The following is a 17806-nucleotide window of genomic DNA, read 5'->3' as shown; positions in this document are numbered from 1 at the left end:
TTTTATTGATTATACCATTACAGTTGTTCTATTCCCTCTTCATTCCCCTCCACCCGCACACTCCCTCCCCCACTATTCTCCCCCCCTTAGTTTGTAACCACGTGTCTCAAGTTCTTTGGATTCTATATTTCCCCCACTATTCTCACCCTCCCCCCTATTTTCTACCTACCATCTATGCTATTTTCTGTGCCTTCTCCCCCTTCTCCTCCTCCCACTCCCCTGTTTCTAACCCTCCATGTGTTCTTCATTTCTATGGTTCCACTCCTGATCTAGCTGTCCTCTTGGTTTGCTTTTGTTTTAGGTGTGGTTGTTAATAACTGTGTGTTTGCTGTCCTTTCATTGTTAATATTTTTCATCACCTCTTTCTTATATAAGTCCCTTTAGCATTTCATATAATAAGGGCTTGGTGATGATGAACTCCTTGAACTTGACCTTATCTGAGAAGCACTTTATCTGTCCTTCCATTCTAAATGAAAGTTTTGCTGGATAGAGCAATCTTGGCTGTAGGTCTTTGGATTTCATGACTTGGAATACTTCTTTCCAGCCCCTTCTTGCCTGTAAGGTCTCTTTTGAGAAATCTGCTGACAGTCTGATGGGTACTCCTTTGTAGGTGACTGTCCCCTTATCCCTTGCTGCTTCTAGGACTCTCTCCTTCATTTTAGTCTTGGCTAATGTAATTATGATGTGCCTTGGTGTGTTCCTCCTTGGGTCCAACTTCTTTGGCACTCTCTGAGCTTCCTGGATTTCCTGGAAGTCTATTTCCTTTGCCAGACTGGGGAAGTTCTCTTTTATTATTTGTTCAAATACATTTTCCATTCGTGGCTGTTTCCTTCCCCCTTCTGGTACCCCTATAATCCGGATGTTGGAACGTTTAAAGATGTCCTGGAGGTTCCTAAGCCTCTCCTCATTTTTTTGAATTCTCATTTCTTCATTCCTTTCTGGTCGGATGTTTCGTTCTTCCTTCTGGTCCATTCCATTGATTTGAGTCCCAGTTTCCTTTCCATCGATATTGGTTTCCTGGACATCTCCCTTCATTTCAATTAGTTTAGCCTTCATATGTTCCTCTAATTTGTGACTGTACTCTACCAATTCTGTGAGCATCCTGATAAATAGTGTCTTAAATTGGGCTTCTGAGAGGCTGGCAATCTGTTGGTCGCTTAGAGTTATTGGCTCTGGAACTTTGAGTTCTCCTTGCACCAGCTTTTGGGCTGTTTGTGCCTGTTAAGTAGCAGGATTGGAGCCCTAGGCTTTCACCAGAGCAGGGCAACTCAGTCGCTGGGTTGTGAGGCTATATGTGGGGGCAGGGTCAAAGAGGGACAATGGCTTCCCTCCGCCGCCTGCTGCCGCAACCCCCACCAGCACCGCAGCCACCACCGTCACCAGGCCCACGTGCCTCGCTCCACGGCACGCGAGTGTGCGACCCCTGTCAGCCATCCACCACTGGGTTCACCCCCTGGGGCCTGCGTGGTCCGTCTCACTGTGCGCGAATGTGTGACCTTGGTCAGTCTGCCCCGCACCCCGACTAGTTCTGGGCTGCCTGCGCTCCTAGGTCTGTCCTGCCCCACCCAGCTCCGCTGCTGGCTCCACCTCCGCTGCTGGCTCCACCTCTCTTACCGTCCACGTTGAACGGTTTGTAGCTGTCAGACTTCCTTATACTTCCGTTTTCTGGTCTCTGGGTGTGTCTTAGTTCTCCAAAACTTTTGTTGTATCCAAACTTGGTTGTGGGAGAAGGCACAGTGTTTCCACCTATGCCTCCATCTTGGCGGAAGTCCTCGGAAGGGTTTTTTTAAAGACCTTATTTATTTTTAGAGGGAGGGGAAGGGAGAAAGAAACAGGGGGAGAGAAACATCGATGTGAGGTTGTCTTGCATGCTCCATACTGGGCACCTGGCCTGCAACCCAGGCATGTGCCCTGACTGGGAATCGAACCACGATCGTGTGGTTTGCAGGCCCACGCTCAATCCACTGAGCTACACCAGTCAGGGCCTAAAGGGTTTTTTTTTTTAAAGAAAATTTACTCATAGTTTTACCACCTGAACACAAAAGTTATTCATTTTTGTTCATTTACTTCCAGTCTCTGCCCAAACATAGATCTTTTTCAGATCTGCAGCCATTGAGTTTGTACAATTTGAATGTTTCTCATTTCAGTTAACAAGTATGTTTGTGGCTTTACCCGCTGGTAATCTGCATAATGATCAAGCTTCATGGCTGTGCAACGTTTCTGTAAGTAAATGAGGGGTAGTTTCCTTAACCATCCCCCTAACACTGAACAGAAGGCCGCGTCCAAGTTCTGCGAACACCCTGGGGGTGTCTGTGCCAGAGCTTTCTTTGATCTTGGCTTGCTCCCTCAGGCCGCTCCCTAGAGGGAAATTACTCTGTAGAAGTAAAAGACTCGAAGGCTCTCAGGACTTTTATTTCCCTCCTGAGGGCTGTACCAAGTCACCCAATGCCCAGAGCAACCCGTGGTCCAGGCCCGTGATGAAAGGTGGCTCCGAGTCACAGACCAGCGCTGCAGCATCGCTGCCCTGGATTTCTGGCGTGGGAGTTCAGTCATGAGTGTTGGAAAGGAGTCGCCAGCCTGTGGGTTCTTTACCCCCGGGGTCCAGGGAGAGAGAGCTGTGGATAAGAGGGGAGGGGCCGTACCAGGTGGTGGCATGGCCTGGACATGCCAGGTGACTGCTGAGGGTGGCTCCAGATCACAGACTCCACCCGAATGTTGCAAATGCGAACACGGGGCCGTTGCTCCTGATTGTGCCTGTTCACTCTGGCACTCACACAACTCTGATGCACGTATGGTTTCAACCGCAGTGGTTGCGGTTGTTTTTTTTTTAGGGAAGCAGCATTCTGAGGCATTTTGCCCCCAGCACACACGGAAGCGGGTGTCCTATACCCAGAGTAACCAAAAGTGCAGGTAGTACAGAGAACGCGGATCTCAGGCCACAGGGCGTCGCTGCCACAGTGGGTTCAGTGCCTGGAATCCCTGTAAGTGAGCCACCAGGAGCCCTGGGCTGACAACCCCCTGAAGGCCCACGGGCCAGCAGCAGTGCAGGGAATGCGTCCTGGAGGCGACATGAGCTTATCGTGGCTGCTCTGGTCTGTGCGATGTTCGCCCAGGGCTTTGCGGACTCTGGGACCAGATCCGATGGGCAGCCTGAAAGGGAAGCCTCACGGACCAGTGGCTGGCAGTGGAGGGTGGGGAACTGACTGTACAGAAAGCACAGAAAGCTTAGGAACTTGCTGGGTGCAGGAGGAAACGGCTCCCAAACAGAAGGAAAGCCACGCGGTGCTCTTCACTGCTCTTCCTGGGTCGGGTCTCCTGTCTCTGACACCCCCATCCCTCCCCCCCCCCCCCCCCCCCCCCCCCCCCCCCCGCCACCAGCTCACTCAGGGCCAGAAGCCTTTTTCAGAAAGAAAACCATAGCGTCACTTCACTGTTTCAAACCTTTCTATGGGGCTTCGGGAAGTAAAATTCCAACTCCTCGGCTTTTTCCCCGGTCCGCGCAGTGAACCTCATTTTCCACATGGCCCACTCCCCCAGGGGCCTCAAGCCCCCGCAACCCTCGCCAGGCGCTTATCACCAACCACGCAGGATACTGATGGACGGGAGAACTTGCACAATTTGAAGCAGATTCTGAAAAGTATTATACAAAAGTGTGGGAGATGAAAGAAGGAGTAAAAACCACTAAGATGAAAACAGAAAAGGCCTTGCCCACTCCCTTGCAGCCTCGGCCAAGGCACCCCAAATGTTGGTGGCTGTGTGTTCGGCTGCCGCCCCGCCTCCTCCCCAGCAGCTCTGGGATCCGCCCGGTCCTCTGCATCTTGGGCACTGCGCTGGGCGCACTGCGGGGACGCGCACCGAGGCTGTCAGTTCGGGAGTCGCGCGAGTCTCCCGAGCCGCAAGTCCCGGCCCAGTACGGAGAGAAATGAATGGATGCAGCAAAGCGGCTCAGAGCCCGGTGCTCGAAGGCGCAGGCTCCAAAACACCCACTCAGAGGCCCCGCCCCCACCGCCAATGGCCAGTCATCCGGGGCTGCGCGACTCGAACCCGCCCCCTACCTCGCCCTCTACCAATGAGCGAGGCCCAGGCCCACTGGCACCCGCCGCTGTGATCGCACCAAGCACCAAATAAAGTTCTTCAGAGCTTTGAATTTTTTTTTTTTAAAGAGCCCGCTACCGTTCCCGCGGCTGCAGGCTAAAGAGTGGCCGAGTCTCCGCCCAGCCACTTCCGGTCCCGCCGCCCCGAGCCGGTGCGGCTGTGAGGGGCCGCGTTCGGTGTCGCCGGCCGGCGGGTCATGGTGTTGGGCGCCGGGCCCGCCTCGCCTGTTTCGGGGTGTCCAGGTGAGGAGCGCGCGGCCCCGCGGCAGGCGAGGGGCGACCGCGGGCCTCCGCGCGGCTCCGCTCCCGCGGCGCCGATGCACCGGCGGGCCGGAGGGCGGGAGGCGCCGGGGCCGCCTCAGGCCGCGCGGCTGCTCTTGGCCGGCCGGGCTGGGCGGCGTGTCTGGAAGGCCCGGGCCGGGGCGCTGGCCGGGCCGGAGGGGCCGCCGCTCGGGCCCTGGCCGTGCCAGCCACACAGACGGCCTCTTCGGCCCGCGCCCGCCGCCGCGGGGGTGCTGCTGGCCGCATAGTCCAGGGGAAACGCAGTGCTGGGCCAAGGTCATCAGCCCGACGTGGCGGAGGGAGCGGGACTCGGACGCGGGCAGTCCGCCGGAGACCGCCTTGGGAGTCGGGCCAGGCAGCTGCCCCACACTCGGGGGCGGCCGCGGCGGCTGGGAAGCTGTTGCCGGGGGCGGAGGGGGGACGAGGAAGACATCTTGGAACAGTCGGCCCAGCGGGACCCGATTCCAGACCCGGTTCGGCGGGCGTGTGGTCTTGGGCGTGGCTCTGCCCTCGCGGGCTCAGTTTCCTCATCTAGTACCGGAGGGGCTGGGCCCGCCGCGTCCGCATTCCTCCCGCGCGGGCGTGGGGCTGCGTGCACTGCAGTGGCCGGGGAAGGCTTCTCGGAGGACCTGGGACCTGGATAGGAGTGTGTCCTTCCTGGGCCAGGTGGGGAATGAGGTGGTGGATGGAAGGAGGACCTGCCACGCCTGCGTATCACATCGGGCAGAAGCTTCCAGAAATGAGCCGGGTGTTGTTGGGGGACAAAGAACAGGCTGGCCGCCCGGTGCAGAGGATTTTTGGCCGGAGGAAGGCGGGTGTCGGCAGAGGGTGCCGGCGGGAGAGGAGTTGAGAGACCGTCACCTGCAGGCTGCTGTGGGTCTGGGGGACCTCCGCCCAGCCACACCTGCCATGCAGGTAGCAGGCTGTGCCGGAAGGGGCGGGTTTAGTGCTGGCGAGGTGGGGGTCGGGCTCCACAGGTGCGTCAGCCAACCAGCCGGACTCTGGGCCTGGGGGGAGGTTCCCGGGCCCTGGCTCTGCAGGAGGCGGTCGAGTGTGAGCTTTGTGGTGTCCAGACCGGGGCCGCGTTGGCTGGGGAAGCTGCCTGTCCCCTAGTGACCTGCACGCAGTTCCACCTTTACACTTAGGTCAGGGCTTTTCTGGCAGGAGTAAGTGTGAAGCAGGAGCCCCGCACCGCGAGCAGACTGGCGCGGAGTCTCTGTGCGGGGGCTGGCCGAGTAGCCCTTCTGGGTGATGACACGGGTGAACGGCAGCTGAGGTTCTCCTTTGGGCAGAATCTGAAAGCACGTCCCGCCGGAGGAGGAACTTCAGGGGCCGGTGCCACTTGTGGAGCCTGGAGACTGAGTGCTGTCGGTGCGGGCCCTTTCTGTGCTGCGGTGGTCGGAGTGGGACGTTTAGTAAAGAAGGAAAAGAGGTTCTGAGTCTGCTGTGGCTGCTCGGCGAACCTCTGGGAAGTTTGGATGATTACTTGTCTTCAGATCTCTTTGTTTGGAATTAATTTGGCATCCGTGGTTATGTGCCCAAATTATTTAGGTGTGTTTCATCCCCAAAGCCGTGCCTGGTCCCAGGGAAGATACAGGCGATGGGGAAGTGGGCGGCCCTGTACACCTGGTTGCTTAGACTGGCAGGGAAGGGCGTCTGCACTGTGTTCTGTTACCTGTTCGTGCACCTTGCACACGCAGTGCCCAGTGTGTTCCCTCCTGGACCGTGGACCTGAAGACCGCCAGGCATCGAGGTGGAACTGAGTATGGGCCCCCAGGGAGGAGCTCAGTGGGGGCAGCAGGGTCACAGAGGAGCTAAGTGGTGTCCTCTGGGGCAGTGACACAGGAGAGTGTCCGGGTGCGGGCCCCTCTTTGTGTGGGCGAGCCTCGCCGGAACCCTCTGAGAGGCTCCCTTGTTGGGTGTGGCTTGTGTTTCTCTGCAGGGCTCTTCCATGTGACTTCCCTAGTGTTCTGCCTGCTGGGTTCTGTGCACACTGTGCCTTTTATATTTTTACACCATATTTCATTGCCAAGGTCAGCTAGAGGATAAAAACTAGCCAACCCGTCGGTGGGACTGGGCGCTCACCCGAGGTGTGTGACAGTGGACTTGGCTGGGTGGCAGCCTCCGCTTTGTGACCCAGACCTGCCTACGGGTTCCCAGCAGGGTCTTTCGGCCACTCTGCATCCCCGAAGGTGCTCCTCGTCTGTACCCACTCCCAGTCCCCCCTCGTGAGATTACTTCCCATATGGAACCAGGAGCCCCGTCCCTCAGCAAACCTGAGAGGCGGTGTGCTCGTTGGTGTGGTCTGTGCCCCCACCTGGGCCCACTGAAGAGCTGGCACGGTGGGTGGGAAGGAGACACTGGTGTGGGCGTGGTTTTGCCGCCTGTGGGCTGGGTCGAGGTGTAAGTGAAGGGCGCCGCACTGCCCACATCCTGTGGGTCCGGGCGCGGGTATGTGCCCCCAGACCATGCCATGCTCAAGGAACAAGGGCTCCCATTGTCTGCAGGAGGGAAACTCTCGCTTCTGTGGTGACTGCTTCTAGCAGCCGAGCATCCCCCGAGAAGCCAGTCCCTGGCCCCGGGGTCCACGTCTACAAGAAGGACTCGAGTCAGGGGCACAGCCCCTCCCAGATCCGAGAAGCTCACAGCTCTCGAGCCCCCCCCCGCTGTGCAGCAGAACTGCCTCCAGCAGCGCTGCGACCCCGGGGGGGGGGGGGGGGGGGGGGCTGCGACCCCGGGGGGGGGGGGGGGTGTGCATGTGTGCATGTGACAGGGTGTGTCCGCTGGGGCCGTGGGTGGCTCCGGCGACCTTCTGTGTTGTTTTCACGGTGCAGGTCGTGGACGTGAAACCTTGTCATCTTTGGGGGCTGTGAGGATGGTATGAGGGGCTGTGAGAAGACCTGGGAGGGGTCCCCTTATGTATTCTGGGTTTCAAGCTCTTGGCCTCAGATGAAACGTTCTGTGCTTAGGTCAAGTTCTCCTCTGGGAGTTTTGGGTCGTTTTCTTTTCAAAAGGATCAGATTGGCATTGAAAAGAACTGATATTGCTGCAACAGAAGAAATTCTGGAAATGCTGGGCTGGCGACCAAGTTTGTCCTCTGTCAAAGGGCGCTCCCCAGCCCTTCTCCGGTGGTGCCAGAGCAGGCGAGGGCGGGAGGCCCGCCCAGTGGAAGCAGTGCGGGTCCTGGGGGACCGCGGCGCGGTGGGTAGGGCCATTTCTGTAGCCCTTCCTCCCAGGCAGCTGGGCCGTGCGCCTGCTGGTCCCCGGTGCCCATCCCAGCAAGCTTCCCTGGGAGAGGTGGAAGCAGCCAGGAAAGAAGCTCCAATCGGGGCATTAGTTATAAGTTAGTCTTGATGTCAATATTCCCTCAAAATGTAAATAAACACATAAGTAGATGCAAAGATGCTTGTTAAGGTTCAGGCCACACCTTTCGTAAAGGAAGGAGGAAGCAAAGCACTGCGGTGCCCACTCCTCACCAGAGGCTGCCACACCCCTCAGTCTGCGACGGGCCAGGCCTGGGGCCGAACGCAGGTGCGTGGTCCCCGCAGTGGGGGTAGGGAGGGCAGACTGACCCCAACAGCGGGGAGTCCACCCGGAACCTGTCATCGGAGGCTCCCCCTTGGCCCAGGGCCTGGCGTCTGGTGAGGCTAAGCCCATGGTGCTCCCTTTTTCGGGCTGTATCTCGCACTGGGGATCACTGGACTTCCAGAGGGTGGTGCAGAGGTGACCCTCGTTCCCTGCAACAGAACCCAGGCCCCACGCACCCCGTGCGCCGGGCCACACCCCATGCCACCAGTGTCTCGGCTGTGTCTCGGCCGTCCCTCACAGTGCCCCGTCTGTCTTCCAGGGAAAGGCGGCCGTGATGCTGACGCTGGCGAGCAAGCTGAAGCGGGATGACGGTCTCAAAGGGTCCCGGGCCTCGGCCACCGCCTCCGACCCCACTCGGAGGGTGTCTGTGAGAGACAGGCTGCTCGTCAAAGGTGAGGCCGCCCAGCGGGGGCGGGGGGAGGGGGGTCAGGGGGGCTCTGTTGGGGCAGGAAACAGCCTGTGGCTGGATACGAACACCTGTTGGAGCTTTAGAGGGTTGTCGCTCACCGTGTGCGGCAGGGCGCTGGCCTCGAGAAATGGGCCTCAGGGACTGCATCTCTCCAACCTGGGGCTGCCAGCGTGCGCGTGGGGGTCCAGGGCCTGTGGCTCTGCTCTCTGCTGTCACCTTCTGGCCTGTGGTGGTGGGGGGTCCTTCATTTTCTCCGGATGGCTCAGCACGGGGGGAGTAGGGCTCGGGAGGGTCCTAGGCCCCTTCTTCCACAAGTCACATCGGCGCCTGAGGAGGGCCGGCCAAAGATGTGGCTGCCTCGGGGGCAGCGGCAGGGCGCCCTGGAGTCAGGCTCCGCGAGGCTTGAGGAGCCTGGCCCGCATGCGGGCGTCCCCCCCTTTGGCAGAGGTGGGGGTGTGGGGGCATGTGTGCCCCCCTGAGAGCTTTGCAGCAGCCGCATCTGTGGGTTGGGCTGGGCCTGGTGTCAGCACCTCCCCAGTGGGCCCTTGGGGACCTGCCTCTCCCTGGTGCTGGCCCAGAGGTTCCACCGCAGAGGAGACCGGGAGCTGGTGCTGACGCAGGGTGTTACGTTCCAGGGAGCAGAGGGGGCTCAGGGCCTGGGGAGTCAGCGTGAGGAAGGTCCAGCCCTGCGGCTGGGAGGGGTGGTGGGGAGCTGGCGGCTCGCCGGTCCCCGATTCTCGACCCCTTCCCCATCACTGTCACACAGCTCCTATGCCCTGGCCTCTTCTGGCCAGGCCCCTGTCCTGGGTGACTGTTGCTAAGCTGTGCCGGGGGGCGGTCCATTTTGTAGCTGGGCTCACTCAGGGGAAGGACACTTGCCAGGGGGCTGCTTTAGTGCCACAGGGTGGGCCAGGCCCGCACGCAGAGACAGAGCGGGGCAGGAGTGCGGGTGCGCAGAGGGGCTCCTGCAGCCCCAGGAGCCCACTGGGGCTTGCCTAAGCAGACTCCGCCCCTGCTGGAGCACAGGCGGGCGTCAGGTGGTCTGGCGTCGTGAGACCACTCAAGGAGAGGTTCAGGACCGCTGGTGTGGCCACCGGACCCCTGGTGTGGCCACCGGTCCCCATCCTCCCGGGCTCTGTTGGGCGTTGAGGCTCAGGGAGACACATGCCCCATGGGCCTGCTTGCTTCATCTGCCTCAGGGGCTGCTGGGCCAGGCTGGCTGAGTGGGGAGTGGATTGGGCTTGTGGGGAGGGTGGGGAGAGAGCAAGGTGGCTGACCTGGGGGAGGAGGCAGTGAATACGAGGTGCCGGGCCTGTTTCTGGAGGGCTCCTCTGCTCGGCCAGGGGCGGTGGTGGTGGCCTCCTGGCTCACGAGGGCGCCGTGAGCCGCAGCGGGGTTGCTGATGGCAGGAGCCCCCGACTTGGGAACTTTGAGGAAAGTAGGGTGTCCGAGTTCAGCAGGATGGCTCTGGTCAGGACTGCGGTCCCAGGCTGGCGTTGGCTCGCTTGAGGACGTCCCTCGGGGGGTCGGCAGGAAAGTGGACAGCTGTGTCTGTGGACTCAGCACGGAGGGGTGCAGTGCAGGGTCAGGCCCGGATGGGCAGGGAAGGGAGTGAGTCCGCGGCAGCCCCTGTGCCCCCACTCCGGTGGGTGGCTCCTAGGGTGGCAGAGGGCCTGGCTGCCCACCTGCCCCGTGTGCTGCCCAGCACCTGCGGGGTGCGCTCCAGCCGTGGGGTGGTCTGGGGGACCATCCATCAGGCAGCTCCTGGGCGACGGCGGAAGAGCCGGCCTCGCGCCCCACGGCTGCTCTCCCGGTGTGGGCCCCACCCAGGACTGTGGTGGCTTGGTGTGCCGTGGTGGCAGGGTGTCTTAGTGCCCCAGCTCCTGATAGCCTTGCACTGTGGGGTGGGGCTGGGGCTTCAACAGGAACTGGGGGGGGGGGGCGCGGTCCTGTGCACAAAGCCTCGGTGCCTTGTGCAGTAGGCGCAGCCAGGGCCACGCACTATAGAGCGTGTTTGAAAAGCCAGGGGGGCCTGGCCGGGAGAGGAGGAGTGAGGCTAACAAGGGGTTAAGGCGCCCCCCTTGTTACGCACTGACCTTTGCTCAGTGTGCCGACTAGCCCCTTAGGCAGGGTGGTCTGTGGGAGACAGAGGGGGCTCGTGTCTGCCCGTCTGCTCTGGCTGGAGTTCGGGGTATGGGACCATGGTATGGGACCAGGCTCTGCCGCAGGGCCTTGTAGGTGTTCAGGGTTGTGGCCTTGGCCCCCTGAGGGCAGGGGGGCCTCGAGCATTCTTGGCCTTCACCCTGCAGGTGCTGCTGGAAGGCCCTCAGGCTGAGGGTGGGGGCTGGGGCCAGGCTGTCCCTGGGGGGCCGGTGCCGGCCGGGGCTAGAGCTGGTGATTTTGTGTGGGGGGGGACACACTGATACCAATGCCAGTCCCTTTGTTTCCACAGAGGTCGCAGAACTCGAAGCCAACTTACCTTGTAAGTACAGCACCCTGGCCGGCATCGGCGCCGTGAATCGATTGCGTGGACATGCTTGTGTGTTTCATAATGTCACGTACCGACAAGTCTGTATTTCATGTGTGTTGGTGAAAGATTTTATTTGTTTATTTCTAGACAGAGAGGAAGGGGGAGAGAGAGGGGGAGAGAGAGAAACATCACTTGAGAGACAAACATGGACTGGTTGCCTCATAGGTGCCCAGCTGGGTCCAACCTGCAGTCCAGTCCAGGTCTGTGCCCTGTCACTCCTCCACCCCACCCCTTTGCAGCGGAAGGTCTGTGGACCAAGGTGGACAGTCCAGTTTTTTGGGTGACAATAGACCCTCTTGGTCTGGAAGGTGCTTGTTTGCATTGATCCTTGTGCACGAGAAGGAGGTGGGCTGCCCGCTGTCACCCGTCCCCTCCTGCTACCCCTCCTGCTGAGACTCTGACCCTCAGGCAGCCCTCTGTCAGGCCGTGGGCAGGGCTTCGGGCCCAGAACCTTTGTTCCGGGCCATCTGAGCCTGAAAGCTCCGCCCTCTGAACGTCTGTTTGAATTAGAGCCTTTTCTCATCGAAGTCTGTGGGAAAATCATTCTGGGGCTGAGGATGTTTGTGGGTGAAATGTTTCACACGCGAGTCCCCTGGTCCGGGTGAAGCCTGCGGCGGGGCCCAGGGCAGGGCAGGGGGCACTTCCACCTTCTCCGGAAGCTGGAAAGGTGGTGTGGGCTGCCACCCCTGAGTAGGCATGACGCCCGTTTCCGAGGTAAGTACACATCGCTCTTTACTTTTAAGGTATTTTTATATGTAGTGTTTATGGGTAGAATGGGTTGTGATATGAAATGTTCCTCATTGTGGGTCTCGGTCAAAAATGTCTCAGGAGTCGTCCGGTTCCTTGGCCTCAACGTGTCCTACTAGTCGGAGGCAGAGGAAGTGCCTTGGCATTCACGGGAAGGTTCTCTCTCCACCCACTGGGGCGCCTGCAGCTGGGGCGCCTCAGGATGTTCCGGGAAAACAAACCAACCAGTCACCTTGTATTTGGTTAGGCCAGGCGGGTCAAGATGGGCAGAACACAAAGCTGGATGGGTTCACTGCACTCTCTCTCTTTTTTCCTGTTATTTAAAAGTTTTGTGTGTTGGGACATTTCTGGAAGAAAAAGGTGGAGCAGCTCTGTCCTCTCCTCTCATGATATCCCCCCACCCCCCACACTTGAACACACACGGGCGCCCCGCTCATCAAGGACCCCGGAGACCTCCCCTGGCACGCAGCTCCTTCTGTCCTCGACTATGGGTCTCACCTGGTGGCTGTCTCTTCGCCCAAGGAGTGTAGCGTTAGTTTTGTCTAAAAATTTGGGTTGAAAACAACATAACTTTTTAATTGGCTTTCAAACCCATGTTAACCAAATACCTTAGGTTTAATGAAATATCTTAGCCCTGTGGCTGGAGCGGCAGATTAAAAAGACTACCAGCTACGTGCCTCCTTCCCTCCCCACCCGCGCCCCCATACGCATTGTGGCGGGGGTCTAGGTTAGTTCATACGGAGGAGCCAGGCTTTCCAACACTGTGCAGCTCGTTATCTGAGCGAGGACACGAGCCCCAAGTCAGTCTTTACTGAATGCTCAGGAATCTCTCTGAATCGTTTATTGAGGCAAGCGGAGAAACTCGCCACGGAGCCGTGCTGCTGAGTCACTGCCCGGAGCCCATGCGGGCCTCTGTGCCTGCGTGTTCACGGAAGCCTCTCTGTCTGCCGAGAACGAGAGAGAGAGAGCCCCTTCCGTGCCCCTTCCGTGCCCCTTCCGTGCCGTCCGGGGGAGGAGGTGGGGCGGCGCCCCCCCGCTGCGCATCTTCGGGGGGGGGGGGGCACGTGCTGCAAGGGCCGCGCCCTCGGAGGACACGCCCAGTTCTGCGGTTTCAGCCGGGCTCCTGCGTCGGACTGAAACCAAAGCTTGACTTAACATTTAATTGATGGTGTCACAGAGTTTAGACTTTTCTGACATTTAGAACTTTGGTGTTGTTTTTAGTAGTTTTATTGTTCTGTGGTCTGCCTTGATTGTTTCTTTATTCTTGGAGAGCTAGTCCACGTTAGAGGGACTGACTTACACCAGTACCTTCCTCCAAACAAAGGCGAACGCTCAGAATTGAAACAAATGGGTGACGCCAACCTCACGTATACGTGCCTTGTCCTGTTCTCGTTACGAACATTTCACTAGAAAGACGGCACTTCTCTTTTCACCCGAGGACAGGAAAGCGAAGCCCATTCAAACCGTCTGGCACGCAGGCCGCTGCGCAGTCGGGTGGGGTCCGGGGCCGTGGGCCGCTGTCTTCCTGTTTCCGAAACTAGGGCCGTGACTGTGCCGTCTCTCGGACCCCTGCTTGCTCTCATTCTGCAGCGGTTTTCTGAAGGACCAGTCAGGAAGGGACCCGCCCCGCAACGCTGCGTTGTTCTGAGCGCGGCCCCTGGCACAGCCGCGCGTGGGGGAAGGAGGTGTGGTGGGAGAGAAGAGGCCTGACGTAGCATGTCCTTCGGGAACCAAACTTCTTCTCTCGGAACCTGTGTGACCTGGGCTGGTCACCGAACCTCTGCACCTCGGTGTCACCTCTGATGATTAAGGACTTAAGTTTCATTTATTTTCAATTTTTTAATTGCTCAAGTAGAGTTGTCTCCATTTTCCCGCCAGCACTTCCCCTGCCCACCCACCCACCTTCCAGTCTTAGTCCTACCCGCTCTGGCCTTGTCCCTGGGTTCTTTGTATGTGTTCCTTGACGATGGTTGAGGACATCAGACCAGGTGGTCACTCAGGCCGTCTCCGTCTGAATTACTCTATTGTCGGTGGAAACCCATATTGTTATGAAGCCAGTCGGAGATTTCCAGGTGGACTCGTAGGACACGACAGGTGCCCGAGGAGCTCCGCACAGCACGCCCCGTGTTCTTGGAGCACAGACGATTTCCCTCTGCGTCCTGCCCACGTTCTGCTGGTGTCAACCCTTCTCTTTCGCGTTTGCACGAGGGAGGCAGGTGCAGGACGCAGCCCGCTGGCCCATCTGCGCCCCCGGCCAAGGGCTCTCCTCCCGGGGGTCCGTGTGCATGCCCACACCTTTGCCAGGTGATGCGGTGGACACAGCCAGGGCCATTGGGGCCACTAATGGAGCGAGTCGAGCTGCCTCACTGTGAACTGTGAGGACAGCTTTTTTTCATGTCACAGAAAATGCTGGGTGCAAGCTGACTTGGCTGACCACGAATCCTTTTGGATGGCAGTCGCAGGGGGGCTAGGGGCGCGGCCTGGGAGTGTGGCCTGGGCTCCCCCGGCCTCCCTCTGCTTGGCGGCTGTCCTCTGTGTGTTCTGACCTCCCCGATGTGAGTTCTTTCAGAGTCCAGTAGCTCAGTTCTTGAGGTTAATGGGGAGATCTCTGCTGCCAGTGACCATTTAAAGGACAGAGAGCACCTCCATTTGGAATTTGGTAGGAAGGGGCTGTCCCAGGAAGTCATGGGGCCGCCTGTTAAGCACAGCAACGCGGCCGCCACCAGACAGGCAGGCAGGGGTCCGGCACCGCTCAGCCGTGTGAGCTGGGGGAGCCCCGCCGTGCGCCCGCCGGCTCCGCCAGCCTCCTGACCTGCCGTTTCTTCTGCAGGCACGTGCAGAGTGCACTTCCCCGACCCGAACAAGCTCCACTGCTTCCAGCTGACCGTGACCCCAGGTAACGTGCATGCTCACTTATGTGTTATGGTGGTTTTTGTACCCTGGATGTGAGAGGCTGCCCAACCTGTGACTTCCAGATGTTTGGAAGTTACGGCAGTCATCACCTTCCCATCTGGAGCGAGACACGGCTTTGTGGTCAAATAAAGCCCAGTGACGGGAATCTGAGTCCAGTGACTGGGGACAGACCGGGGCAGCCTGGCGACCCCATGAGCAGGACAGGCGGACGGCATGCGCTGAGGCATGTGCTTTGGAGTCCCCTGGGCCCCGCAGGGAGCAGCTGTGTGGCCGGGGTTGAGTGAGCCGCACAGCGGGGATGGAACAGAACTGTCTCCTGGGACGGTTGTGTGGACGGTGGAGATGGCGTGAGCGCACAGGCGGATGCCGGCAGATCGCCAGCTGTCCGGGTTAGGACTGATAGGTGTCTCTGCTCCCCGGGCCCCAGCAGGATGCCATGCTGCTCCCCGGCCACCCCGGGCTGCGGGAGGGAGGGCTCGCGTCGTTCTTACTGTGCGGCGCCAGGGTTGCAGGTCCCAACAGCACACGTGCCGCGCTCACCTCGGGCAGCAAGCAGGGTGCCCTGGGCAGCGAGGGTAGTGGGGGAGCACAGAGGGAGCTCCCTGGGGGGGAGGGAAGTGTGGTGGGGGAAACGAGGGTGTCATTTTCTTTGGGGGACGGACTGGGGGTGGGAAACAGACTCTGGTGTCACTAGCTAACTTAGGAGAGAACGCAGACTTCCAGTAGGTGAGGCTGAGCCCACAAATCAGCCCTGGGTTCATCTCCCTGGAGGTAAAATGTTCTTGGTTTTCCTATGGAAGGTGTTTTATAGTAGCAGGAAAAACCCTGTTTTAAAAATGTGCTTAAGAAGTTTTAAAAGTGTATTGATCCACCCGGTGGCTCTGCACACCACCGTGGACATGAGTGGACTCTCGGTCCAGGGCCGTTTCTGTTCAGGTGCGTGTGAGCTGTGCATGTGAGCCAGGGCAGAGTTACACCTGCCCATTCTTGGAGGTGGGCTGTTCCATACACCTGATACCCCGGTATAATCAGCCTCGGGACGTCCAAACGGCGGAAATGGTTTCCATGCTCGGCCGCCTCCCTAAAACCCATTGCCCATTCTGCTGACTTGACTGAGGGGCGCCAGGCACACTTGCTGTCCCGGGGTGACCCGTGGGCACTGGTTCGGGGTGCTGCTAGCAGTCGCTGAGGTTGAGAAGCTGTCCGCTGCCGCGGTCCAGCCGCAGCCCATCTAAGGGTCCTCAGGTGAGAGTAGGCGTCGGCGCTGGGTAACAGGCAACCACACAGCTCAAAGGCAGGTGAAGCACTGTTCCGTTTATTGCGAGTACAAGCTGATTTTTTATATTTTCATTTTTGGCATAGATTAACATTTACAGGTGCATAGCATGATCAGTTAAGCAGAAAAAATCAATACAAAGGTAACCAGGAAAAGCACGAAAGTTCCCATAGTTTCAGTTATGTTAAACAAAAGTTATTTTGACCAGGAAAACCATTAATCAGACAATTTGAAATAGTTCTATGTACACAGTTTGAATGTCTTACTGTTTATTAAAGTTCTCAGAAATCGTCATGGACAACAGGTATGCTTAGACCGAGCAGAGGTTAGGAAATTCATTATAAGCCTTTGTAGTATCTAACTTAGCTATCTGTCTTGCTGTCTAAAATGTTTTTTTGTATACTGAGGACTCTAACTCCTTGGTAGTTGTTTCTAAGTGCTTAGTTTGTAATGGCTAACCAGCTTCTTCTGTTTTTATGCCTGTCTAATTCTAATTGATATGTATTCCTATTCAAGGTAAAGGAGGGGCTGTTACTCTAACAAGTCTTTGACAATCAGGGGCTATTTTCTAAAGGGGTTTTTGCTATTCTATGAGGCAGTTCTGTGGGAATACATATTTTTCCCTGAACTGTTCTTTCTTGGGTGGCTTTCACAGGAACAAATAAGTAAAGTACGATGCCTTAATTCAGCCAGGGTGATATTGCTTAGGACTTGAGCCAACTGTTGTTTTTTCTCTGAGAGTGGTCATTAATTCTAGGAGATTCCAAATGATCAGAAGTGCAAAGGTTAGAATACTAAGAAACAGTAAGAATAAAAGCAACACCATATATCCACTAATGCCACGTCCGTCCTGCTGGAAAATGCTTCTGTGAAGCCGTCATCTCCAAGTCGTGACTGTGTCAACCGACATGGTTATAAAACGCTTCTGTGAAGCCTTTGTCCCCAAGCCGTGACTGTGTCAGCCGACCTGGTTAGCACTGGACGTGGCAGTCAGCGACATTTTCAGTTCTGTGGGTCTTTGGAATGTGCTTCATTCGTGCTTGGGCGTGTGTTCTTCAGAGGGAAGGTGGAACTGAAATCTGGGGGCAGGAAATGAATTTAGGAGGAAAAAAAGTCTTCATGTCAACTGACAACACAAGAAAAACTACCCGCAAGTGAAAGGAAACCAACCAAAGCAACCAAAGCAAGACCCTAAGTGATAACTCAGATCCCCCTGGAGCCTTGGGGGGCCAGGGAGTGTCCGAATGCCCAGCTGGGGCCCAGCCCGCCTGGGGGTGTCCTTCAGTGGCCAGCCCGCTTGCAGGCAGCTAGGCAAGGGGCTGTGGGCGTAAATAAAGTGGTCTCGGGGTGTGGTCAGTGCTGGTTGTTTGTTGAAAACGGTGTCAGCTGCTGGTTGGGGTTTTTTTTTTAGGCTTTTATTTATTTTTGGAGAGGGGAAGGGAAGAAAAGAGGGAGAGAAACGTGTGGTTGCCTCTTGTGTGCCTTCTACTGGGGACCTGGCCTGCAACCCAGGCATCTGCCTTGACTGGGAATCGAACCCGCCATCCTTGGGTTGGCAGGGCAGCGCTCAGTCTACTGAACCACACCAGCAAGGGCAATATGTTGTACCTCTTTGTGGATGAGTTGTCTCCTGTCTGTGTGCCAGTCTGTCTGTCCAGCAGCTGACCTGTGTGGTCCATGTGGGTGCGTGATGCACAGGGCTGCAGTGGACCTCGGATGACAGGCCTGTGCTGCGTGGACCTGTTTGCTTCTCCTAGTCCTGCGGTCTCTGGGTCCCGGGTGAGGGACAGCTGTCCGCACAGATTGCTGCCACACCCTCCTCCCGAGGGAGGACCGGCGCCGTCCCTGCCAGCGTGGAGGAGACTCCCCTGGCCCATGTTCTTGCCACCAAACTGCTCGTCAGTCTTTCTCCTCCCGGCCGCCCCGGCGGGCACCTCTTGCTGCGGCTTTCTTGGGCACCTCCCTTG

At 58.1% G+C, this 17806-nt stretch overlaps 1 protein-coding gene across 3 annotated transcripts in view; it reads left to right on the top strand.

Moving 5' to 3' along the window:
* Positions 1-4202: 4202 nt before the first annotated feature.
* UBE2F (ubiquitin conjugating enzyme E2 F (putative)) overlaps positions 4203-17806 on the top strand; it is a 28677-nt gene continuing 15073 nt past the window's right edge. The window contains exons 1-4 of one of the 3 annotated variants that reach the window (XM_037069206.1): positions 4204-4337; positions 8224-8356; positions 10826-10855; positions 14481-14546. In XM_037069206.1, the coding sequence (XP_036925101.1) occupies positions 8239-8356; positions 10826-10855; positions 14481-14546 (214 nt within the window). In that variant the 5' untranslated portion in view covers positions 4204-4337; positions 8224-8238. Of the gene's footprint in view, positions 4338-8223; positions 8357-10825; positions 10856-14480; positions 14547-17806 lie in introns of all 3 variants that reach the window. The other 2 variants (XM_037069209.1, XM_037069207.1) reach the window with 2 other exon arrangements.

The sequence above is a fragment of the Sturnira hondurensis genome, unplaced genomic scaffold, assembly GCF_014824575.4.
Source record: "Sturnira hondurensis isolate 20B ecotype Veracruz unplaced genomic scaffold, ASM1482457v3 Scaffold0018493, whole genome shotgun sequence".
Taxonomy (NCBI): domain Eukaryota; kingdom Metazoa; phylum Chordata; class Mammalia; order Chiroptera; family Phyllostomidae; genus Sturnira; species Sturnira hondurensis.
The sequence above is the reverse complement of the archived record's forward strand: the minus strand, read 5'-3'. Positions and strand labels throughout refer to the sequence as shown.